This window comes from Engraulis encrasicolus, chromosome 24, assembly GCF_034702125.1.
Source record: "Engraulis encrasicolus isolate BLACKSEA-1 chromosome 24, IST_EnEncr_1.0, whole genome shotgun sequence".
Taxonomy (NCBI): domain Eukaryota; kingdom Metazoa; phylum Chordata; class Actinopteri; order Clupeiformes; family Engraulidae; genus Engraulis; species Engraulis encrasicolus.
This window is the reverse complement of record NC_085880.1, coordinates 15,754,648-15,774,647: the sequence shown is the minus strand read 5'-3', so window position 1 is coordinate 15,774,647 and position 20,000 is coordinate 15,754,648. Positions and strand designations below refer to the sequence as shown.

General features: G+C 43.5%; 1 protein-coding gene across 1 annotated transcript in view; it reads left to right on the top strand.

The window, feature by feature from the left end:
* The window catches only part of ptpn20 (protein tyrosine phosphatase non-receptor type 20), a 70,638-nt gene extending 64,706 nt beyond the window's left edge, over positions 1 to 5,932 (top strand). Inside the window, exons 48-49 of the mRNA XM_063192088.1 lie at positions 5,103 to 5,165; positions 5,837 to 5,932. Coding sequence (XP_063048158.1) covers positions 5,103 to 5,165; positions 5,837 to 5,932 — 159 coding nt within the window. The remainder of the gene's footprint in view (positions 1 to 5,102; positions 5,166 to 5,836) is intronic.
* The last annotated feature ends 14,068 nt before the right edge of the window (positions 5,933 to 20,000 follow it).

The window sequence follows — 20,000 nt, the reverse complement described above, 5'->3', positions numbered from 1 at the left end:
ACGAAGTGAATTACAAAATAATATGGTATATCCTCGTAGACAAAGGTCTTGGCTTTTCAGAAATGCACAAGGCCAATCTCCCCATTTTCCATTTTTTTCAGAAATCAGGGTTTTCTCCGATCATACCTTGTTTTTTGTCAACACCGTCAGACACAATTAAAAGCAATAAAAAGTGTATTGATTTGGTTGCATATGTATCTGGAGTTTTTAAGTGATTTTGTGTGTTTTTTGGTTCACACATACGCCTTTAAATGTTGAAAATTCACTTTCATTCTATTTTAATACTGCTTCATGTGTTCTAATTTAAAAATATGTGCTGTCAGACAATGCTTACTTAATGGCTAAATAGATCAAACAATGTTTTGTAATTTCACAAATATTCGTGTAGGCTTAAATTTGCTATTACTTTGATAATTCAACAACTACAAAGGAAAGTTTTGTAAGCACATTCATTTAAAATATCCAAAACTCCTTCTAACGGTGGTGACTTAAGAACTGACGGTGGTGACAGTAATCTGAAGGTGGTGAAAGTGACCTAATTATTACCTACATTTAGCAAAATAAATAGCCCTCTCAAGTCAATGACATCTAGCATAAACACTTTATTTTTGTGTGTGCACAGTATGTTTGTGCATGTGTTTTTTCTTCATTTGTTAGATACTGTAGGAAGTAGGCCTAGATTATTGAAAATGTGGCATAAACAGGTTTTAAGTTGTTCAAATCCAAAATATACAGGTGTATTATCATAGATGAACGTCTTGGCTGTGCAGTGAATGTATTGGCCAAGCTCCCCATGTTTTACATTTTTCATAAAATGGGTTCTTTCTTGGTTTTGTCACCAGCGTCAGACAGAATTAGAAGTAAAAAAAAACAAGTTTACTGTATTTAAGTGAATTACTTTTACAATTCAACATAATTGTAGATACTTATTGGAAGCATATTCTTAAAACTTGTCAAAAACATGTAAAACATGTGCTTTTTTGTGAACTACATCAGATGTCACCACCGTCAGGTTTTGTGACAAAAAACCCTCCAAATGCACCTCAGTGGAGGCTGGAGTATAAGTTTGGGTCACAATTATTACTAACATGTCTGGTAATGTTTCATTAACCAGCACAATTTAGTAAAATAAGGAACAAGATGATGAGCGGAACAAAATCTGACGGTGGTGACATCTGACGGTGTGAGACAAAAAAACACTCTTTTACATATTGTGCATTTTTTGCTCACATTAGCCACTTCGTTTTCGCTCTGTTTCTTAGGGGCTTCATGATGCTTCTGAAAAAGTATATATAATTAACATTAATGTAACAATAATACTATTAAAACCCCCGACGGTGTTGACAGTTTATGGTTGGGACAGTACCAGTGTCCAAACAAATTATCAAATTGAGGAGAAATTAGTAAACTTACAGGAGCTTCAGTGATCGTGAAGTACTCAGTAGAACTAAAGGTTTGAAAAGGGGTCCTAAGTAATGCAGTGTTTCCCACAGAAATTTTGGAAACTATGGGGGCAGCAGGGATTTTTTTCCGGGGGGGGGGGTCTTCTCACGCGGGCCTTTGGGGGGGGCTGAGTTGTATTCACACAGCGTGAATGCAAAACGGCAAAACAATGAGTACAGTATGACATTGGCGCATGGAGAAACTATAGGCCTGGGCCAACATTTCAGCCATTTATATTTTGAGAAATAAGGCTAGACAAAAGACAGAGGGGTGTCGCGCCAATAAACCCAGTCCTTGTGGGTGCGTTGGTTCCAAAGCGATAATCCACAGAAGCAAAGAGTAGAACTCGCACACCAGCAGCCGATGCAATAATTGATTTATTGCTTTACATATGTACAAGTGATCAAGGTGCTACCCAAAAGTGCAAAACGTTTTCGGTCACCAGACCTTCCTCAGTGCAAACAGACAAAATCACAGAGGACTTCCTTATATAGAGTTCACCTAATAGGTGCTAACCATGTCAATCAACAGTCGGTTAGGTTGACGTGTACTGACAGTGTTGGAGGATACCAAAAGGCATAGGCCTATGTCAAAGGAGACAATGCTTAGTTTAAGGAATAGTCAAAAAAAAATATATATATATAATGCAAGTGACAAAATAATAATAAAATAAAAATAAAAATCAACTTGGAGAATAAAGTGAAACTTAAGTAAAGATGAATAAGAGAAATNAGGCTACCCATTTTACCCATGACATGTTTAATAGTAGTACATTGTCATTGTCAAAAAATGCAGTACAGTGAATCATTTCTGTTTACAACACAGTTTCATTTGTCCCTCATGCAGGGGTCTATATAATGAAAACAATAATAAAACAAAATAGGAGCAGAGATAAGAATTTAAGATCACTGTGTGTAACGCATAGACAAAAAGGGTCTAAGAGGGTAGGCTATGCCTTTTCCCCCACACACATAGGCGTACACATTCTACATGAGGGGTGCTGGTCACAGGGCCAGTTTTTCAAAATTCCTTCCATTAAAAGGGCTGAACAACATATTACACATTTATGTCTATATTCACATTCATTACACATTCATTTCTATATGCAGCCCGATGTCTCCTCTGCTGTGTCAATGAAGGCCTGTCACCTAACTCATTACAACTGTAAAACAAAGCCTGGGGAGTGTTAGTAAACTCATCCCAACTGTCCCTTCTCTGAAGTTTTTTTATATTGCTCCCAAACCCAGGAACGCAGGAACTCATTTTTACCAGGGGTTGCTGTGGTCGGCGGAGGCTCTGGGAGTCCTCTCCCAGGAAAAAAAAAAGTGTTTTTTAGATGCAATTTCCTGCATTCTAATCAATTTTAGGATGAAGAATGGCGAATCCCATCTGACTAACTTCTTCATGTTTTATGTAGCCTAACCAAGGATGACTTTTTTCAAAATTCTTCAAAATTATTAAGTTCTTCTTGCGGAAGGGAAACGCGCACCTAATGTGGAGGTGAGGGCGTGTTCAAGAGCAAATCGCGCTGCCGTGACAGTTTCTCTCTTCTCCATGGGCAGTCTACAATGTGTGAAATTAGTAGAAATGCATGACTAGGCTATGCGATGCACTTGTGAGAGGCTTTCAAACAATTTAGATTGTCTTGCAATTGCGACTGTGTATCTCAAGATGCATACGATCAGGACAACTGCCCTGTCTCCCTGTCGCGCACAAAAGCACGCACGACACAGAGACAGGCATACCGCTTCCCGAATGTGATTACGCTCTGACACTCTGACGTTTGTGCTGTGATCGGCGAGAAAAGTAGGCAAAGCGCCAAAGCAGCTCGTGCCATTGCTGGCTATTGATACAGAGAGAGTGTGAAAGCCAGCCACCTTTAGTTTGCATTTGACGTAGGCCATAGGCTAAACGGTGGTCAAATCAGCAGCAAGAGGCAAAAGGAACAAATCGCCACCACTACAAAAGTCCAAAACATCTAACAATAGCACAGCCATTTCACACCGCGGCAATTCAACTTTGGCAACAGTTGATAGACAAGCCACGCACAACATCGGCTGTGCTACAGATTCACCCCATAGCAAACGAGGCTAAGATAGACTTCACCAGCAATAGGCAAGACCTAGCCTACCAATGTGCTACTACGAATCCAATCTCCACCGCAAGGAACAAAAGTCACTTCTTACCTGACACGATGCACAATTTTGGTGACATTCCCTTCTACCGTCGCACTTTAAATTCACCCAATTCCTTGCTTAGTTGGTCCGTGTTTGATCACCAAAGTGATGAGACTTCTCTTCACAACAAGTTAGCTCCTCCAATGGGTTTAAGACCGTGTATGTTGATGCATGCCAACATATCGCTGTTAATACCACATTTATTACTACCTTGACACCACAAGCTAAACAAAACAAACATCTCTCCCGCGTCACTGGCTGCACCGTTCTACACCAGTGTTCCGGTCTGGTTGGGGTCTAAAAGTTAATCACTCATTTCAAACCAAAATTGCATTCACATTTCAAACTACTTATAAGTATTAAAAAAGTAGAAAATATTCATATTTTGTGTTTCTATTTTAGAATAATAATGAGGAAAAAAACTATGTCTGAATTTAGGGTAGGCCTAATACACAAGTGATGCAGTAGGTAGAAAGGCTATGATGTCCAGCACCCGGAGCACCCCACTTCCTGCTTCCCTGCCCAAACCCAAGTTAACTATAACAAATTGACTAGGCTTTTGATCCCTCTGTCTTTCAAGCACTTGTGGTTTTCTCTATAGGATGTATTTACTCCAGGAGGAAAATGCGAAGGAAATCGTAATTCAAATCGTTTTTAACAAAAACGGAAATCGTTTAAAAAAAAGTTTAAAAAAAGTAAAAAAAAAATTTTTTTTTACATTTTCGTAAACTATGGCGGCCATATTTAAACTATGGCGGGCCGCCATAGTTTCCTCAATGTATGAGAAACACTGTAATGACAATGACCTTGCGCATACCTGATTTTATTGTCTTTTTAAATAAATCTGACGCTGGTGACTAATATGCTTGACACACTTTGAGCAATCAGAAAATAGTAGTAAATATTGCTTTACACGCACTATGTGCATATCTGCAGAACCACTTCAATATGGACTTTCACATCATGGTGATATTATTCAATAATATCAGTGATTTTTACATTTTAAGTCAATTGAAATGATGTCTGTCCTTGGGACAGCTGTTTTTACAGGGTGTGGGCAGGTTTATAGCCATGAAAAGTAATAAAATTACACTTAAATATTTCAAACGACTGTACATTTATGTAACAGACCCCTGTGTCTTTACCTGGATTCATTTTGTTCATGAAAATGTAGTTTATTTTCAACAGAATTGGCAGTTTATTGCAGAGACATGTTTTAGCCGCTTTCTCAAGAATCAGTGATATGCATTAGTGTCATCATCCAGAGAATACACCAAGACCTCAGTGTGTGTGTCTGTGTCTGTGTCATTCTTTTTGAAGAATGTTTGAATAATAGATGTGCCGTTGGATACAGTATCATCATCAGGAATGCTAAAAATACTCTGCATTTGGTGTGTGTGTGTGTGTGTGTGTGTGTGTGTGTGTGTGTGTGTGTGTGTGTGTGTGTGTGTGTGTGTGTGTGTGTGTGTGTGTGTTCCATAGGTCAGTGTGAGTGACATTGTGAAGGAGATGCGGACGCAACGTCATGGAATGATACAGACAAAGGTCAGTTCACACACACACACACACACACACACACACACACACACACACACACACACACACACACACACACGCACGCACGCACGCACGCACGCACGCACGCACGCACGCACGCACGCACGCACACACACACACGCACACACACTAACCTATAGCCAAAAATGTCTATTTCTGTATTTCTGGAAATTAAAAATACCAGACATGGAGAAGATCCTTCTTTTAATGTGTGACAAGTGTAATATTCCGAGTCATAATGAATACTTAGAATTTGCTGGTGGTGGTAAGTATTCATGAAAATGTAATATTTATGAATGGGCAGCATGAATTCAGGAAAGAAACTGCTAAAAAGAATATTACACCGTGCACCTTTAAGCAACCTAAATACTAAAAAAAGAGCCCTGTGAGGCAGACTGCTTGGAGGTAAGCACAAAGACCAGAGAGGTACGCAGCAACTGTTCCCAGATCAGAGAAGAACATAGTATAGTTCAGTATGTGACACATGGCGGACGATTCTTATAAAAGCAGACCATTATGTCTTGAAGATACCACACTACACGTACCTCAAAAAAACTGATGTGAGATGTTCATTCAATGCTTTTCTTGTTTTTTTGGGTGTGTGTGTGTGCGTGTGCGTGCGTGCGTGCGTGTGTGCGTGCGCGCGTGTGTGTGTGTAGGAGCAGTACCTCTTCTGCTATAAGGTTTGGTTGGAGATCCTTCAAGGAATCCTGCAGCTCCACGGTAACCAGTGGCAACTGGCGGCTTCCGTCTGACACGCCCACCCTCTCCGGCGGTAACCAATGACAGCTGGAGGGCTCCTGTCTGAGCCCGCCCACTTTGGCGGTCATATGGCCAGGGGGAGGGGCCGTGGCCACTAAGAGTCGTATTCAGGAAATACCTGAATGACTACAACAGTGAGGCAGCATCACCACCAAAACAGCACGACTGCTGTATCACGAGAAGAGCATGTGTGATGGCATCCATTTGACCACGGCCGCCCATTACTACCTACCTAGCACCATGAGAGGAGCACATGTGATGACTACACACATCACCACCAGTGATGGGCAACCTGGATTCAGAAGCTATAATCCAGTGCCACATATTCCAAACAACCTGGTTTTACCAGTCCAAATGCTCTACGTGGACAGGTCAAACTAGGTAGGTCATTTGGAATATGTGGCACTGGACTGTAGCTTCTGAAATCCAGGTTGTCCATCACCGCTACACCATGAGGAGAACACATTTGATCGTATCCATTATGTCAAGAGCACATGTGATCACTGCACCACCACCATGCTGCTACATCATGACAAAAGCACATGTGATGGCTACACATTAACACCAGTACTGCTACACCATGAGGAGAGCACATGTGATCATATCCACAAGAGCACGACTACATATCTCCTCTGTTACACCATTTCAAGAGCATATGTGATCTTACAAATCACCACTACGGCTACTCCATGACAAGAGGACATATGATCATATCCCTTAGAGTGTTGTTTCCCAACCAGGGGTACGTTTACCACTAGGGGTCCGCAAGCACGCATAGGGATAGAGGAAGAGAGCAGCACATGTGATCGCACATCACCACTGCTGCTACACCATGACCAGAGCACATGGGATCGCTGCATTCCATTCTGGTGCACCACCGCCACCATCAGGAAGTCCAAGGAAGTATTATTGTTACACCAAGAGCACATCCCATCATCCAGAGCACAAGTGGTGTGTACAACATACTCTATATAGAGCACATGATACGATGATTGAGCACATAATTTGATTGTACTTGATAAGCACATAATTTGATTGTACTCAATGAGCACATGATATGATTGTACTGAAGCAGCACATGATATGATTGTACTGAAAGAGCACATGATATGATTGTATATTTTACGCCATTAGGTCATGCACATGCTTGTACAGCACCCAACCAGCACATTACAGCATATCATTGTATAATGTACAGTACTATACAAGCTTCACATGATCATTCAGTACCAAGGAGGTCTACTGTATCATTGTTCAGTACTTAACCAGCACTGCATAATACTGTAACTGTACATTGCTCTTCACATGATGTGAATCTTCACATGATTGTATATCTTACCTCATGAGCACATCACTTTACACTACATTACACTTAGCTGATGCATTTTTCCAACGTGAATAACAGTTATTTTAAGTACAGGGTATTGGTTACAGTCCCTGGAGCAGGGTGGGGTTTAGGTGCCTTGCTCAAGGGCCCCTCAGCCGGGGAGTGAGATAGGGAGTGGAGGATTGGGATATGAACCTGCAACCCTCTGATCTTAAGAGCATCTCCTTAATCACTAGGCCATGACTGCAACATTACATGCCTACAGTAACAAACCAGCACATCACTGTACAACACTGTGTGAGCATCATATACCGTACTGTAATTGCACAGATGAGCAACCAGCACAGCATGTCATTGTGTACAGTGCTTCACAAAAACAACATACCCATGACGTGACAAGAGCACATGTCATGATGCAACATGCAGCAATGAAAAGCATAATATGCAGTTGCTTATAATCACTGCATTTGTTAGTGTTGCAGGGCTTAACACTGTGTATACTGCACTGTACAGGGCAAAATGTGATCAGGTCATTTATAGTGCAAAATGACGTAAGCACCATTTTTTTACTTCTGCGTTTTATTTTTGGAAATGACTGTTCAGACGTCCTGTCATCTATGTGTGAATTCTTGTCATTGAAATATTTTGAGAACATACTTTTTACATCTATAGAAAAATGCATTTTGCAATGCAATGCAAAAAAAATGCAGCTTGCAATGCCCAATATGAAAATGTCAATTTCCCAAAATGTTCCAAAAGTGCTATACGTCATTTTGCAATGAACCTCTTCATTTGTAACACGTCAGCACACACATTAAGTGAATTAGTGACGTTATGATTGGTTGATAGAGATCATGTGACTACATGTAGCACATAGAACTTACCTTAGGGAAGCAAGGTGTTTTGCCAAACTGATAATGCACATACTGTATAGCCTACACATTATTTACATTCATGAACTTTGATATTATTTTATATACAGTATATAAATGTCAAGTAAGAAATATTTTCATGTGTGTGTTAATTATGTACAGTAGCTGCTCATTAGACCACAGAATATGTCAAGTCAAGTCAAGTCAAGTAGGTTTTATTGTCAATTTCTTTACATGCACTGGTCATACAAAGAATTTGAAATTACATTTCTTGCTTTCCCATACAGACATAGACTAATCTAGGTAAGGACATAGACAGTATAGACATAGACAGTACTTATACATGGACTTAAGACAGTATGGACATAGACAGTGCTCATGTCCACTACCCACCTACCTGATCGTAGCCACACCCACATTGATATGACAGTTGGCGCACTTGCCAGCCAATGACTCCGCCCATAACCACAAACACCTAGACATACCATCACCCACTTCGTTATGACCAGGCCCATAACCACCCATATCTCCATGTGGCCACACCCCTCATGTCATAGCCACACCTACCTGACCCTAGCCACAGCTGACTGGCTTGGAACCAGTGCGTAGGAAGGTTATCCTGGGGCGATGTGAACAGCTGCTAAGTTATCCTGTTGGTAGGTTAGCAGGTTATCTGATAGATTATTCTGCGGACATCGAAAACTAGATAGCTATTTGACCACTCCTTGGTATTGGAACGAATAGCTCAAGTCAGATCGCCGACATGTTTTGCTGGTATACAGCTGCCATCAATTGATGACAAGGCGATACACATGTTATCCTGTAGGTGGCGGTAACACAACATCCATGACAAACATAATATACCAGCCCACCCAGCGGCACCCATTGCTGGGCCACGCCAAAAGCTTCTAGTGTGTGTATCTATGTCCCGCAGGTAGGCCCACATAACAGGTTAGATTATCTTGGGTAGATAAACAGATTAGCTGGTAAATTATCCTAAAGTCAGGTTACAAGATTAGCTGGAGAGCAGTGATGGGCAACCAGGATTCAGAAGCTACAATCCAGTGCCATATATTTCACATGACCCTGTTTTTTTCATGTCCAATTTGGATGACCTGATTGAGTTGGACAGGTAAAATAAGGTCACTTGGAAAACTGTATATGGAGCTGGATTGTAGCTTCGAAATTCAGGTCCCTGTTTCTCGACAGCATCATTGCTAACTAGTTAGCAACTTAGTAGGTGGCCAATGGGAAATTGTATTGCAACCAAGTAAGTTGCAATAACGTTGTCAAGAAACGCACCCCAGGTTGCCCATCACTGCTGGTAAGGTGGTGGGGAGGACTACAGACTTCTGCACTGTGACTGAGTTCAGATTAATCAGCTAGTCTATGAAGTATATCCACTGTCGACATTGCGAGGATACTACACACTATAAAAGGGGAGTCCAGTGAAATATGCTTTCTGTTAAGATTACTACTACACGCAATAAAAGTAGTATTGCTACTACGCTTTAAGAAGTAGTATTCCAGCAATACTCCTTAAGTATACTACTAGTTTTGTGTAATTAGTGCTAGGTAGTATGCCAGCTTTTGTCTCATGGAAATTACCCATGGAAAGAGTAGTGTACTATTGTAGCCTACTATACTCATGGAAAGTATTCCAATTCTAGAATCCGCAGCTCTGTTCTATGCGCCATTTGCCTATTGTGTATGTTCACACCTAGAGTTTCCAGACAGCGGTACACTACAGTCAATACTTAATTAACACCAGCCTGTTAGCCTAGCTGTTATTTTTTTACTGGCTTTTATTGCCTATGTCTACACAGCTACAGCCATCGTATTTCACATGCACTCTATTAAAATCTATATACTGTGTATGATACCAGCCTAGCTGTTTTTATATTGTCTTTATATTGCTCCGTGAGGTACGTCGCGCTATACATTTGCTGTCTGCTTTAATAGTACGTACGTATGTGTATTAGCCGTAATGTTAGCCCTGTTTACATAGGGTGCTGTATGTTGTTTACGAATCTGTTTGCTGCAGCCAAAGACTCTTACGTCATCACCTGCTACACAGCTGAAGAATTCAAATGATAAATATGCTATATATGATATATTTGAGATATGATATATGTGCTCTATATTTATGATATGGGTTATAGAATACAGGTCGTAGATATGCTATAGGCTATAAGTCATTTAAGGGATTAGATGCGTCGTATGTTAGGCATTTAATCTATACAGTAGCTATAGGCTAGGCCCTACCTATAGCAAAAACACTCATGGCTGTTTTATGTGCTATAGAGAAAGGGAACATACATCATGTATATCTACATCTAAGATATTAACACATCTCATCTAAGTTTCACATGTAGAATATATATATGCTTTCAGCTGATGTATGCTCGGTATAGCCAAAAGTGATATATGTCTGAGCTATATATATCTGCAATAGCTACAACATGCCTTAGGCTGCTGTTTATCTGTCTGCTTTTTATGTGACTGCTGAAAGGCATGTGTGTAAACCTGCTACATGCTGTGGAGTATGTCATTTCAACCGTTTATTTTCAAAATGTATTCTGCCCGTTCACAATCTTGATCTTTTCATGAATATTTGTAAAGTAATACACTAATATTTACTGCTCTGATCAAAGTAGACCTTCAGTAAGTTTTGCAGCCAAAGATGTCTATAATTGGTTATTCAAAATGGTGGACATGGAGGAGGTACACCTTTTCATATATGGAAAAAGTGTACATTTCTCAGTCATAATGACGACTTAGAAATTGGTAGAGGCAAATATTCACACGAAACAAACATTTGTGTATGGGCAGCATAAATTGTGGAGATAAACTGCTAAAGAAAATATGTGATATACATGTCTCTAAGCTAAAGCCATATAGTGTCTACAAGCATAGAGCGCGCTGACAATGTTTTATATCGGAGTGTAATGTTGTTAGCTGTACCCCACCCTTTATACACACAAACACACACACACACAGACCACGGATGGTCACACACACACACACACACACACACACACAGACCACGCATGGTCACACACACTGCTGTATGAAGTGCCTTTGTTAGGCTGTGTGTTGCAGGGAGCTTTCAGGATGTCCCCAAAAATCAGCTTTTGGCGCACGCACACACACACACGCACACACACACACACACACACACACACACACACACACACACACACACACACACACACACACACACACACACACACACACACACACACAGAGAGAGAGAGAGATAATGACAGAGCACAAAATTACACTATGGAAATCTATAAAAGACACACTGAGTCTGCAATACATGTCATGCACACATCCCCCTGCCCATGTGAAGTGTGTGTGTGTGTGTGTGTGTGTGTGTGTGTGTGTGTGTGTGTGTGTGTGTGTGTGTGTGTGTGTGTGTGTGTGTGTGTGTGTGTGTGTGTGTGTGTGAAGAGCTGTGCGTGAAAGCTGTATGTGAGAGGAGCTGTATGTAAAGGCCACTATTTTGATAAAGGAATAAATAAATTAATAAACATGTGTATATATAAACCATGTGTAAGTAGATTTATTTCCTCAAATGGAAAGTGTGTGTGTGTGTGTGTCTGTGTATGTGTCTGTGTGTGTGTGTGTGTGTGTGTGTGTGTGTGTGTGTGTGTGTGTGTGTGTGTGTGTGTGTGTGTGTGTGTGTGTGTGTGTTGCTGTTGCTGTGTGCCTGTGTGTACTCACCCAATCCTACTTCGTGAGGCCACTGCTATTGGAGCACACCCACATGCTGGGGCCCTCGCTCCATTTGGGGCCCAAATCCTGGACCCTAAATGTTTTGACCCCTTTTGCTGGGGTAGTTTTGTTGTTACTGGTAAAAGTAAAAGTGTAAAAACATTTCCTCACTGACAGGTTAGGGTTAGGGATTGTTTTGGTATGGGCACATTTTAGTATTCTTTAGCTATTGTTAGGATAAATATGATTGGAAGACCCCCACAAAGATAGGAACATATAAAGGTTGGACTGTGTGTGTGTGCAGAGCCGGCGGGCCCATAACGCTCACTACGCTCTCTGCGTAGGGCCTCGCGTTGCCCATGACGTCATTTACGTTGAGGTAAAAAAAATATATATATAGGCCTAGGCTTAAAAAACGACGAACTTATTATTGATTCCGTCACGTAACTAGGCCTACGTGGTTCGCCCCTTCTTCTGTGGTTAATTTCGGATGGAACAGGAGTGAGAATCTTGATTGAGAATCTCACAACAATGCCGAGTTCCTGCTCATGTCAGTCAGTGCTCGTTACAAGCACGGGAACTTAAGTCCGCCTGTGTAATTGAATCATCAGGGAAGAGTGAAGGAAATTATGTCTTGCTGTCAATGTGAGTGAGTTTCTACAGTTTCGAAAGTTGTAGTAGCTGCCTAGTTGAGAAACATCAGCTGACTTCTAGCCGACGAAACGTGAGTGCAATCGAATCAACGGAGAAGAGTATGAGATGGAAGCGGTGCCGTGTGTGTGTGTGTGTGCGTGTGCGTGTGCTTGCGCCCGCCCGGAGGAGACGAGAGGAAAGGGACGGGTCGCGCGTCTGTGTGTTTGGATGTGTGCGCGATTGACGCTGCGATTATGATCTGTCTATCTCCCGAATATTTTATTGAATAATTTACTCAGTAGCCTAGTCCTCCATCAAGTCGGCTTTTCTAATCAGTTCGCCAAAACAATGAAAGTCGTGTGTGGATATCGTGCACCAGCCCCGCTTGCAGAGGGTGATGGAGAGTGATCAACACTTTTAACAGCGAAATACGACGCAATATGCTAAACTCCGCTTGGAACGTTACTGTAACTTTGTGAGGAGAAATGCAACTTGTTCATTTTACTCCTCCTGGCGAGAGAAGACTTTGGCGAGGGCACGCAGTGTATTCACTTGCTCACTTAGGCTACTTAAAGTAGGCTACCGTAGGCTACTTTCACATTACCACCACGTCTTGCATGTGCAAGCCTTATGTCTTTAGATGTGCAAGCCTGGCCTCCAATATCTAATTTAGGCTACTGTTAGGCAACACCTGTGCAAATAATTAAAGGAAATGTATTTTGTTGGCATCCAGTCTAGTTTGTGTCATTTCTAAATTAATGGGAACTTTTATGGAAAGACAATGTTTTTTTTCAAATTTAGATTACTAAGGACTTGTATGCCACATTGGTACCGATGCCATTTTTTATGTTTAACCTTTTGTGGGAAATAATTTAATATAATATAATTTAATATAATAATAATTTCAGTTTATCAGGCCGGAAGTGTAAGGGGGTGGGGGGTGGTGGTGGAGGGGGGGGGGGGGGACTTGTTTTTTTATATAGTTAGAGGGGCCCCTTGGCATATTTTTGCTTAGGGCCCCACAGAGAACCGGCTCTGTGTGTGTGTGTGTGTGTGTGTGTGTGTGTGTGTGTGTGTGTGTGTGTGTGTGTGTGTGTGTGTGTGTGTGTGTGTGTGTGTGTGTGTGTGTGTGTGCTCATGCAAACTAAAGACTACTTTGTGTGTTAGATGTTTAGTCTGTGATGTAACAGCTTGATGTGTGTGTGTATGTGTGTGTGTGTGTGTCTGTCTGTCTGTCTGTCTGTCTGTCTGTCTGTCTGTCTGTCTGTCTGTGTCTGTCTGTCTTTGGTCATGCCGTCAAGCATTATTGATGGATTGGGTTGTGTGCGTGTGTGCATGCGTGTGTGCGTGTAATTGATTGATTTGATGTCTATTGTGTGTTTAATTACAATAATGAGACATGATGGTTCTACAGATGCATAACCATGCAGAAACACATTGTGCGTACACACACACACACACGCTCACACACACACACACACACACACACACACACACACACACACACACACACGCTCACACACACACACACACGGTACACATCAGTTAACCACGGCAGACAGTACCAATCCCATTCACATCACATCAGGCCCAATCAATCAATTATACCAGACACCACTAATCAGACACACCAAAAGCCCCTCTGCATCTGAAGGACGAACAGCACACACACACACATGCACACACACACACACACACACACACACACACACACACACACACACACACACACACACACACACACACACACACACACACACACACACACACACACACATTACACACTTCTTCCAGCTCTTCCCAGGTCACTTCACTTTTTGGCTATTTCTCATTGTGAAAGAAACGCAGATTTTCAGGTCATTGCGACTGGCCAAGTACTGTTCCAAAGTTAAGCATGCTTCAAAATCTACCAAGTGCCACGCTCTTGATTGGTAGCATTTCCAAGGCCACACTTGATGCATCCTTGCCATGACAAAATACCCAGAGTACTTCACGTCTCCAAGCTCGCACTAGGGTTTTTCTATTACAGGTGTGGGAAATGCATGTTTAAGCACAATATATGGTATGTTGTTGTTTCCTAAGAAATTCCGGCCCACTGGGCCAGACACTGTCTTGACCCCCCAACCCCCCCAAAAAACTCACCTTGACCCCGCTAATGGGACATGCTAAGAGAACTATACACGGTGCTCACAGCTAGCAGGTAATTGGACACTACGATACACACCAGTTTTCCCATGTTATAGAGTGGGGCAGAACTATACGTACATAGTGTGTGCGCAGAGGCATGGCAACACATTTTTGGCAGGGGATGCTGTTGGTGGGTGGGCAATTTGTGTTGAGGGGTGTGGGGGCCCTCCCCCAGAAAATGTAGCATTTTTAGATGTAATTTCCTGCATTCTAATCCATTTTAGAGCAAGGAATGGCAAATCCCATCGAGGAAAATTAATGTCACATGGCCACACATGTAATGCTATTCAGAGATTACTGCCCATCAGTCATGACTGAAAGCCCAAAAGCGTAATTTTGAATGGTGAATTCACCAGATAGTAGGCAGGCCTACACACAACACAGTCCTTTTTGTAGCAACCACAATCAATGGTAGCAACTCATGAACTCAAATAATTGGAAAGATAATTATTGCAAAGGTGGTTTTGAAGGCTGGTTTGGGTCGTGGCCATGGGGCCAAGTTGGCCTGGCCCCTTGGGGGCTCTGGCCCTCTGGCCCCCTTGGGGTCCCGGACCTGGCTTGGCCTAGGCACTATACCAGTTCATTGTTCACTCTATTGGCTGGCACATGAAGCACCTTGGAAAGATTATTATCGTATGGGTCTGGGCCCGGTAGGCCCGTCCATTGATCCACCCCTGCATGTGAATATCTTCAATTCGCTCAACACAACTTGATCATGGTTTGTGCCCATTAAGTTGGTGTTGCATTTCACAGCTTTCGGCTACGGACAATTATCCCCACTACAGAAATACAGCCAACCGATAGTGTTTAAAATCAGTTGAAAACAAGTGTATAATGGCCAAAACTTTCACAATCACTTCCACGCTTCCATGCATTCCATCCTTAATCGTTTGAGATGCTTGTGAGGCTTTGAGCCTTGCCTTGCAAGGCAAGCACACTACACATCGAGAAATACCCTTGGTCTCTCAACAACAGCATTAACATCGATCTGTTGTTTTGTTCTCCTCTTCTGACAGAAACTCCTCTGCCCTCCTCTCTCTCTGTCTCTTGCTCTCTTCCCCTCCCCCCACTCTCTCTCCCTCTCTCTCTCCTCCTCCTCTCTCTATCTCTCTCTCTCGCTCTCTCTCTCTCTCTGACACACATACACGCGCACACACACACACACACACACACACACACACACACACACACACACAGTCAGGAGTATGGGTGAAAAGACTAAGATCAGTCAAAATGAGGTAAAGGGCAAAGGAGGTGAGGCGATAGAAAGGAAGAAAAGAAGGGATAGAAAGGAAGAAATGGAGGGATAGAGGATGTGAGGGTGGGAGGGAGAGATCAAGGGAGGGATGGAATGGAGGAATGAAAAGATGAGTAGATGAAAGAAGGCACAAAGAACACTCCAAGGTCACTCTCTCTCTCTCTCTCTCTCGCTCTCTCTCTTTCTAACTCTCTCACTCTCTCTCTCTCTCTCTCTCTCTCTTTCTAACTCTCTCACACACTCTCTCTCTCTCTCTCTCTCTAACTCTCTCTCTCTTTCTAACTCTCTCTCTCTCTCTCTCTCTCTCTCTCTCTCTCTCTCTATCTCTCTCTCTGTCGTTTTTTTCTCCCCTCTAAGAACATCATTAATCTTCATCTTCATCATTAATTCTCATTAGAGGACAGCTGTGTGTGTGTGTGTGTGTGTCCGCGGCCGTGTGTGTGTGCGCGCGTGTGTGTGTGTGCGTGCGCCCGTGTGTGTGTGTGTGTGTGTGTGTGTGTGTGTGCGCTCGCGCGCCCGTGTGTGTGTGTGTGTGTGTGTGTGCGCGCCCGTGTGTGTGTGTGTGTGTGTGTGTGTGTGTGTGTGTGTGCGTGTGTGTGTGTGTGTGTGTGTGTGCGCAGGGTCGCTGATAGCTTTAGCCGGGCTCAGGACAAAAGCAGTCTGAAAGCCCCCCCAGCTACATTTTAACAAGGACCTAATTTGGGGATCCAGTGCGACTAGTACCCAATCCTCACCCACTTCAGACCCAATTCTGCATGCGTGCGTGCGTGCGTAATTATCTGGTAGTCGTTTGTTATGATTAGTGTGAGCAGCATTGGCATCTGCGATTAACATGTGACTCTGACAAGCCCATCGACCCCATCACTTTCTCTCTATCATTCTCTCCATCGCTCTGTCTTTCTATCTCTCTCACACATTCTTCCTGGGTCTTTCTCGCTCCATATCCCATCTCTCCATAACCTCTCTCTCTCTTGCTCTCTCCTTATTTGTCCATCTCTGTCTTCTCTCTTTCCCTCAGTTCCTCCTTCTCTCCCTCCCTCCCTCCCCTATCTCTCTCTCTCTCTGACTGATTTCTTTTATTCAGATGCAGACCTCCAGACATGTGCTTAAACTGGCCACATGGGGGCAATGTTCGCTTCAGTGAGGCCTACTGGTGTGAGGTTTGACTGTACTGTGTGTGTGTGTGTGTGTGTGTGTGTGTGTGTGTATACATGCGATGTGAGAGAGAGAGAGAGAGAGAGAGAGAGAGAGAGAGAGAGAGTGTGTGTGTGTGTGTGTGTGTGCGTTATTGTTTTCCTGTCAGGCCTTCCTTTATTACTCTATGATAACCCTTCTACAGGGCCGGTTCTAGTCAATTTGGTGCCCTAGGCGAGCACCGATCTTTTCTTTTTGTGGAATTTGACATTGGCATCTGTAAACATGGTGTCATACATCTGATCGAGCACAGCTGATCTCCTACTATGTATATGTACTGAGTGTCCATTAAAAATCATTGTCAATGATATTTAATTTTACTTAATATTGTAGTTCTGTGGGCCGTAGTGCCCCCCTAAGACATTTGGCGCCCTAGGCGACCACCTAGTGCAGGGATGTCAAACTCAGGCCCGGGTGCTAAATTTGGCCCGCGGAGCCATTTAATTCGGCCCGCGAGACCATTTCAAATGTGTATAACAGTTGTCCCACATACACCATTAATGTATAGTTTAATACGACATGAACATGAAATTTGCTGTGTCACAGGATGTGCAGACACATTTTAACTAACAAATATGATGGAAAAGAATGTATGTGAAATTTAAACATGAGTATGAAGTGCATGCATGCACTATTTTAGTACATTTAAAAAATAATAATTGTTGAGTTCGGCACGCGACTTCGTTCCACATTTGGATTTTGGCCCTCGGTCAATTTGAGTTTGACATCCCTGACCTAGTCTATGCCTAGCGCTGGCCCTGCCCTTCTAAATAGTCCTCAGTGGTCAACTAAAATCCAGACAGCTACAAACAATGACACCAGAGCTACATTTCTTTTGTTTGTAAGTGGATATGTACAAATTAGGAAGACCCGAGAGTCATCTCTTATTGGTTCCTACTGCAGAGACGTAAGAATGACATCACAGTAGTGACATCAGGGGTGAGTTGAATCGATTTTTTTCCCTCATGGGTTTGCCAAAAAGATATGCACCATTCTCCAACCTGTTTCTACATTTCATACAGTACGTATTGAACTCAAATCAGAGACAATTTTACAACATTTTATTTGCTATCACATACGTACATGACATGTCCCCAGAGTTTCATGAGTTTCATAAGGCACATAACAAATACACTCTCTCTCTCTCACACACACACACACACACACACACACACACACACGCACGCACGCACGCACGCACGCACGCACGCGCACGCGCACGCGCACGCACGCACGCACGCACGCACACACACACACACACACACACACACACACACACACACACACACACACACACACACACACACACACACACACACACGCACACACACACACACACACAAACAAGGTCACACATATCAAATACCATTACAAGCACCATCTATCTTCACACAACTTTGTTAAAAACACATCAACAGTATGGCTGTTTCACAAACACACACACACAGACGCACAGGCATCATATCATTTAATACATGTCACCGTAAAATAACTCTGCATCAAAGTCTGTTACTTTTCTCCCACACACCCATACACACACATAAACGTGCACACACACACACACACACACACACACACACACACACACACACACACACACACACACACACACACACACACACACACACACACACATGTTCATTAGTTGTGAGATATCATGTGTCTTGAGAGGTGGTGTCTCTCCCTGAAGGTCTCCTGGCACAGTGGGCAGGTAAGTTGCTGCTGCCTCTGCTGCTGCCGCTGCTGCTGCTGCTGGTGCTGTTCCCTACGCGTCCTGAGGGTGTCATTGCTAAGCTGCTGCTGCTGCTGCTGCTGTGGCCTCTCTGGCGCCCTCTGCTGTTGCTGGTGAGCAGTGCGCATGTGCAGCACCAGGTCGGAGGTCATGCGGAATCCCAGGCTGCACTTGGCGCACCAGTTCTGGCCACCGCCCACCGCGCCCAGCGACGCCAGGGTCGGGGGCAGGGACAGGCTGGCGGCGGGGTGTGTGCGTGTGTTTGCGTGTGTGCGAGTGTGTTTGAGCATGTGCGGTGTGTGGGTGTGTGTGAGAGCGGGTGTGAGCGAGAGTGTTTGTGCATGTGTAGATGGCGCCCCCAAGTGGTGCGTGTAGGGGTACATACCTGATCGCAGCATGTTGGAACCTACTAGCAGGGTGCCGGGCTGGAGGGAGAGGGTGGGGAGAGTGTGTTGGGGGGTCGATGGGCTGTACGCCACTGAGGCTGGCCTCGTCTCTGTGTCAGAATGTGTGTGTGAGCTGGCGTGTGTGTGTTTGTGCTGTGTGTGCGAGCGTGCATCGGCGCTGTGTGAGTGTGTGTGTGTGTCCGTCAGTGTAGCGCGCTTGCTTGGCCTGCCAAAGGCGCTGCTGCGATGCTCGAGATTCTGCTGTTGAACAGGCAGGCCCGAGTGAGAGTGTGGGAGAGCGTTCGAGGGAGAGTGTGTGTTAGAGAGTTTGAGAGAGCGTGTGTTCTGCGAAGGTTCTCCTTTCTTCCGCTCGGTTCCCTCCTCCTGACAGGGAAACTTCTCTGTCTTGCGCAAGTTCCGTTCCTCTGCAGACGCGCACTCCTTAAAACCTGATACTTTATCCTTTGAACTAGACACACACTCTTTAGTGCTTGACGCTTTCTCCTTAGAATTAGACACACACTCCTTAGAACCTGACACTTTATCCTTAGAACAAGACACACACTCTTCCTTGGAGACACACACACTCTCTCCTCCATGTGAGTATGTGATGTTTCCTGCATGTGTGTGTGTGATGTTTCTGTAATTATCATTGTTCTTCTCCAGCAGCACACACTTCCTGTTTGGAGCAGGGATAGTCTCATCGTTGATGTGGCGACGCTTCGGATGGGCGGGGCTAGGGGCGGGGCCTG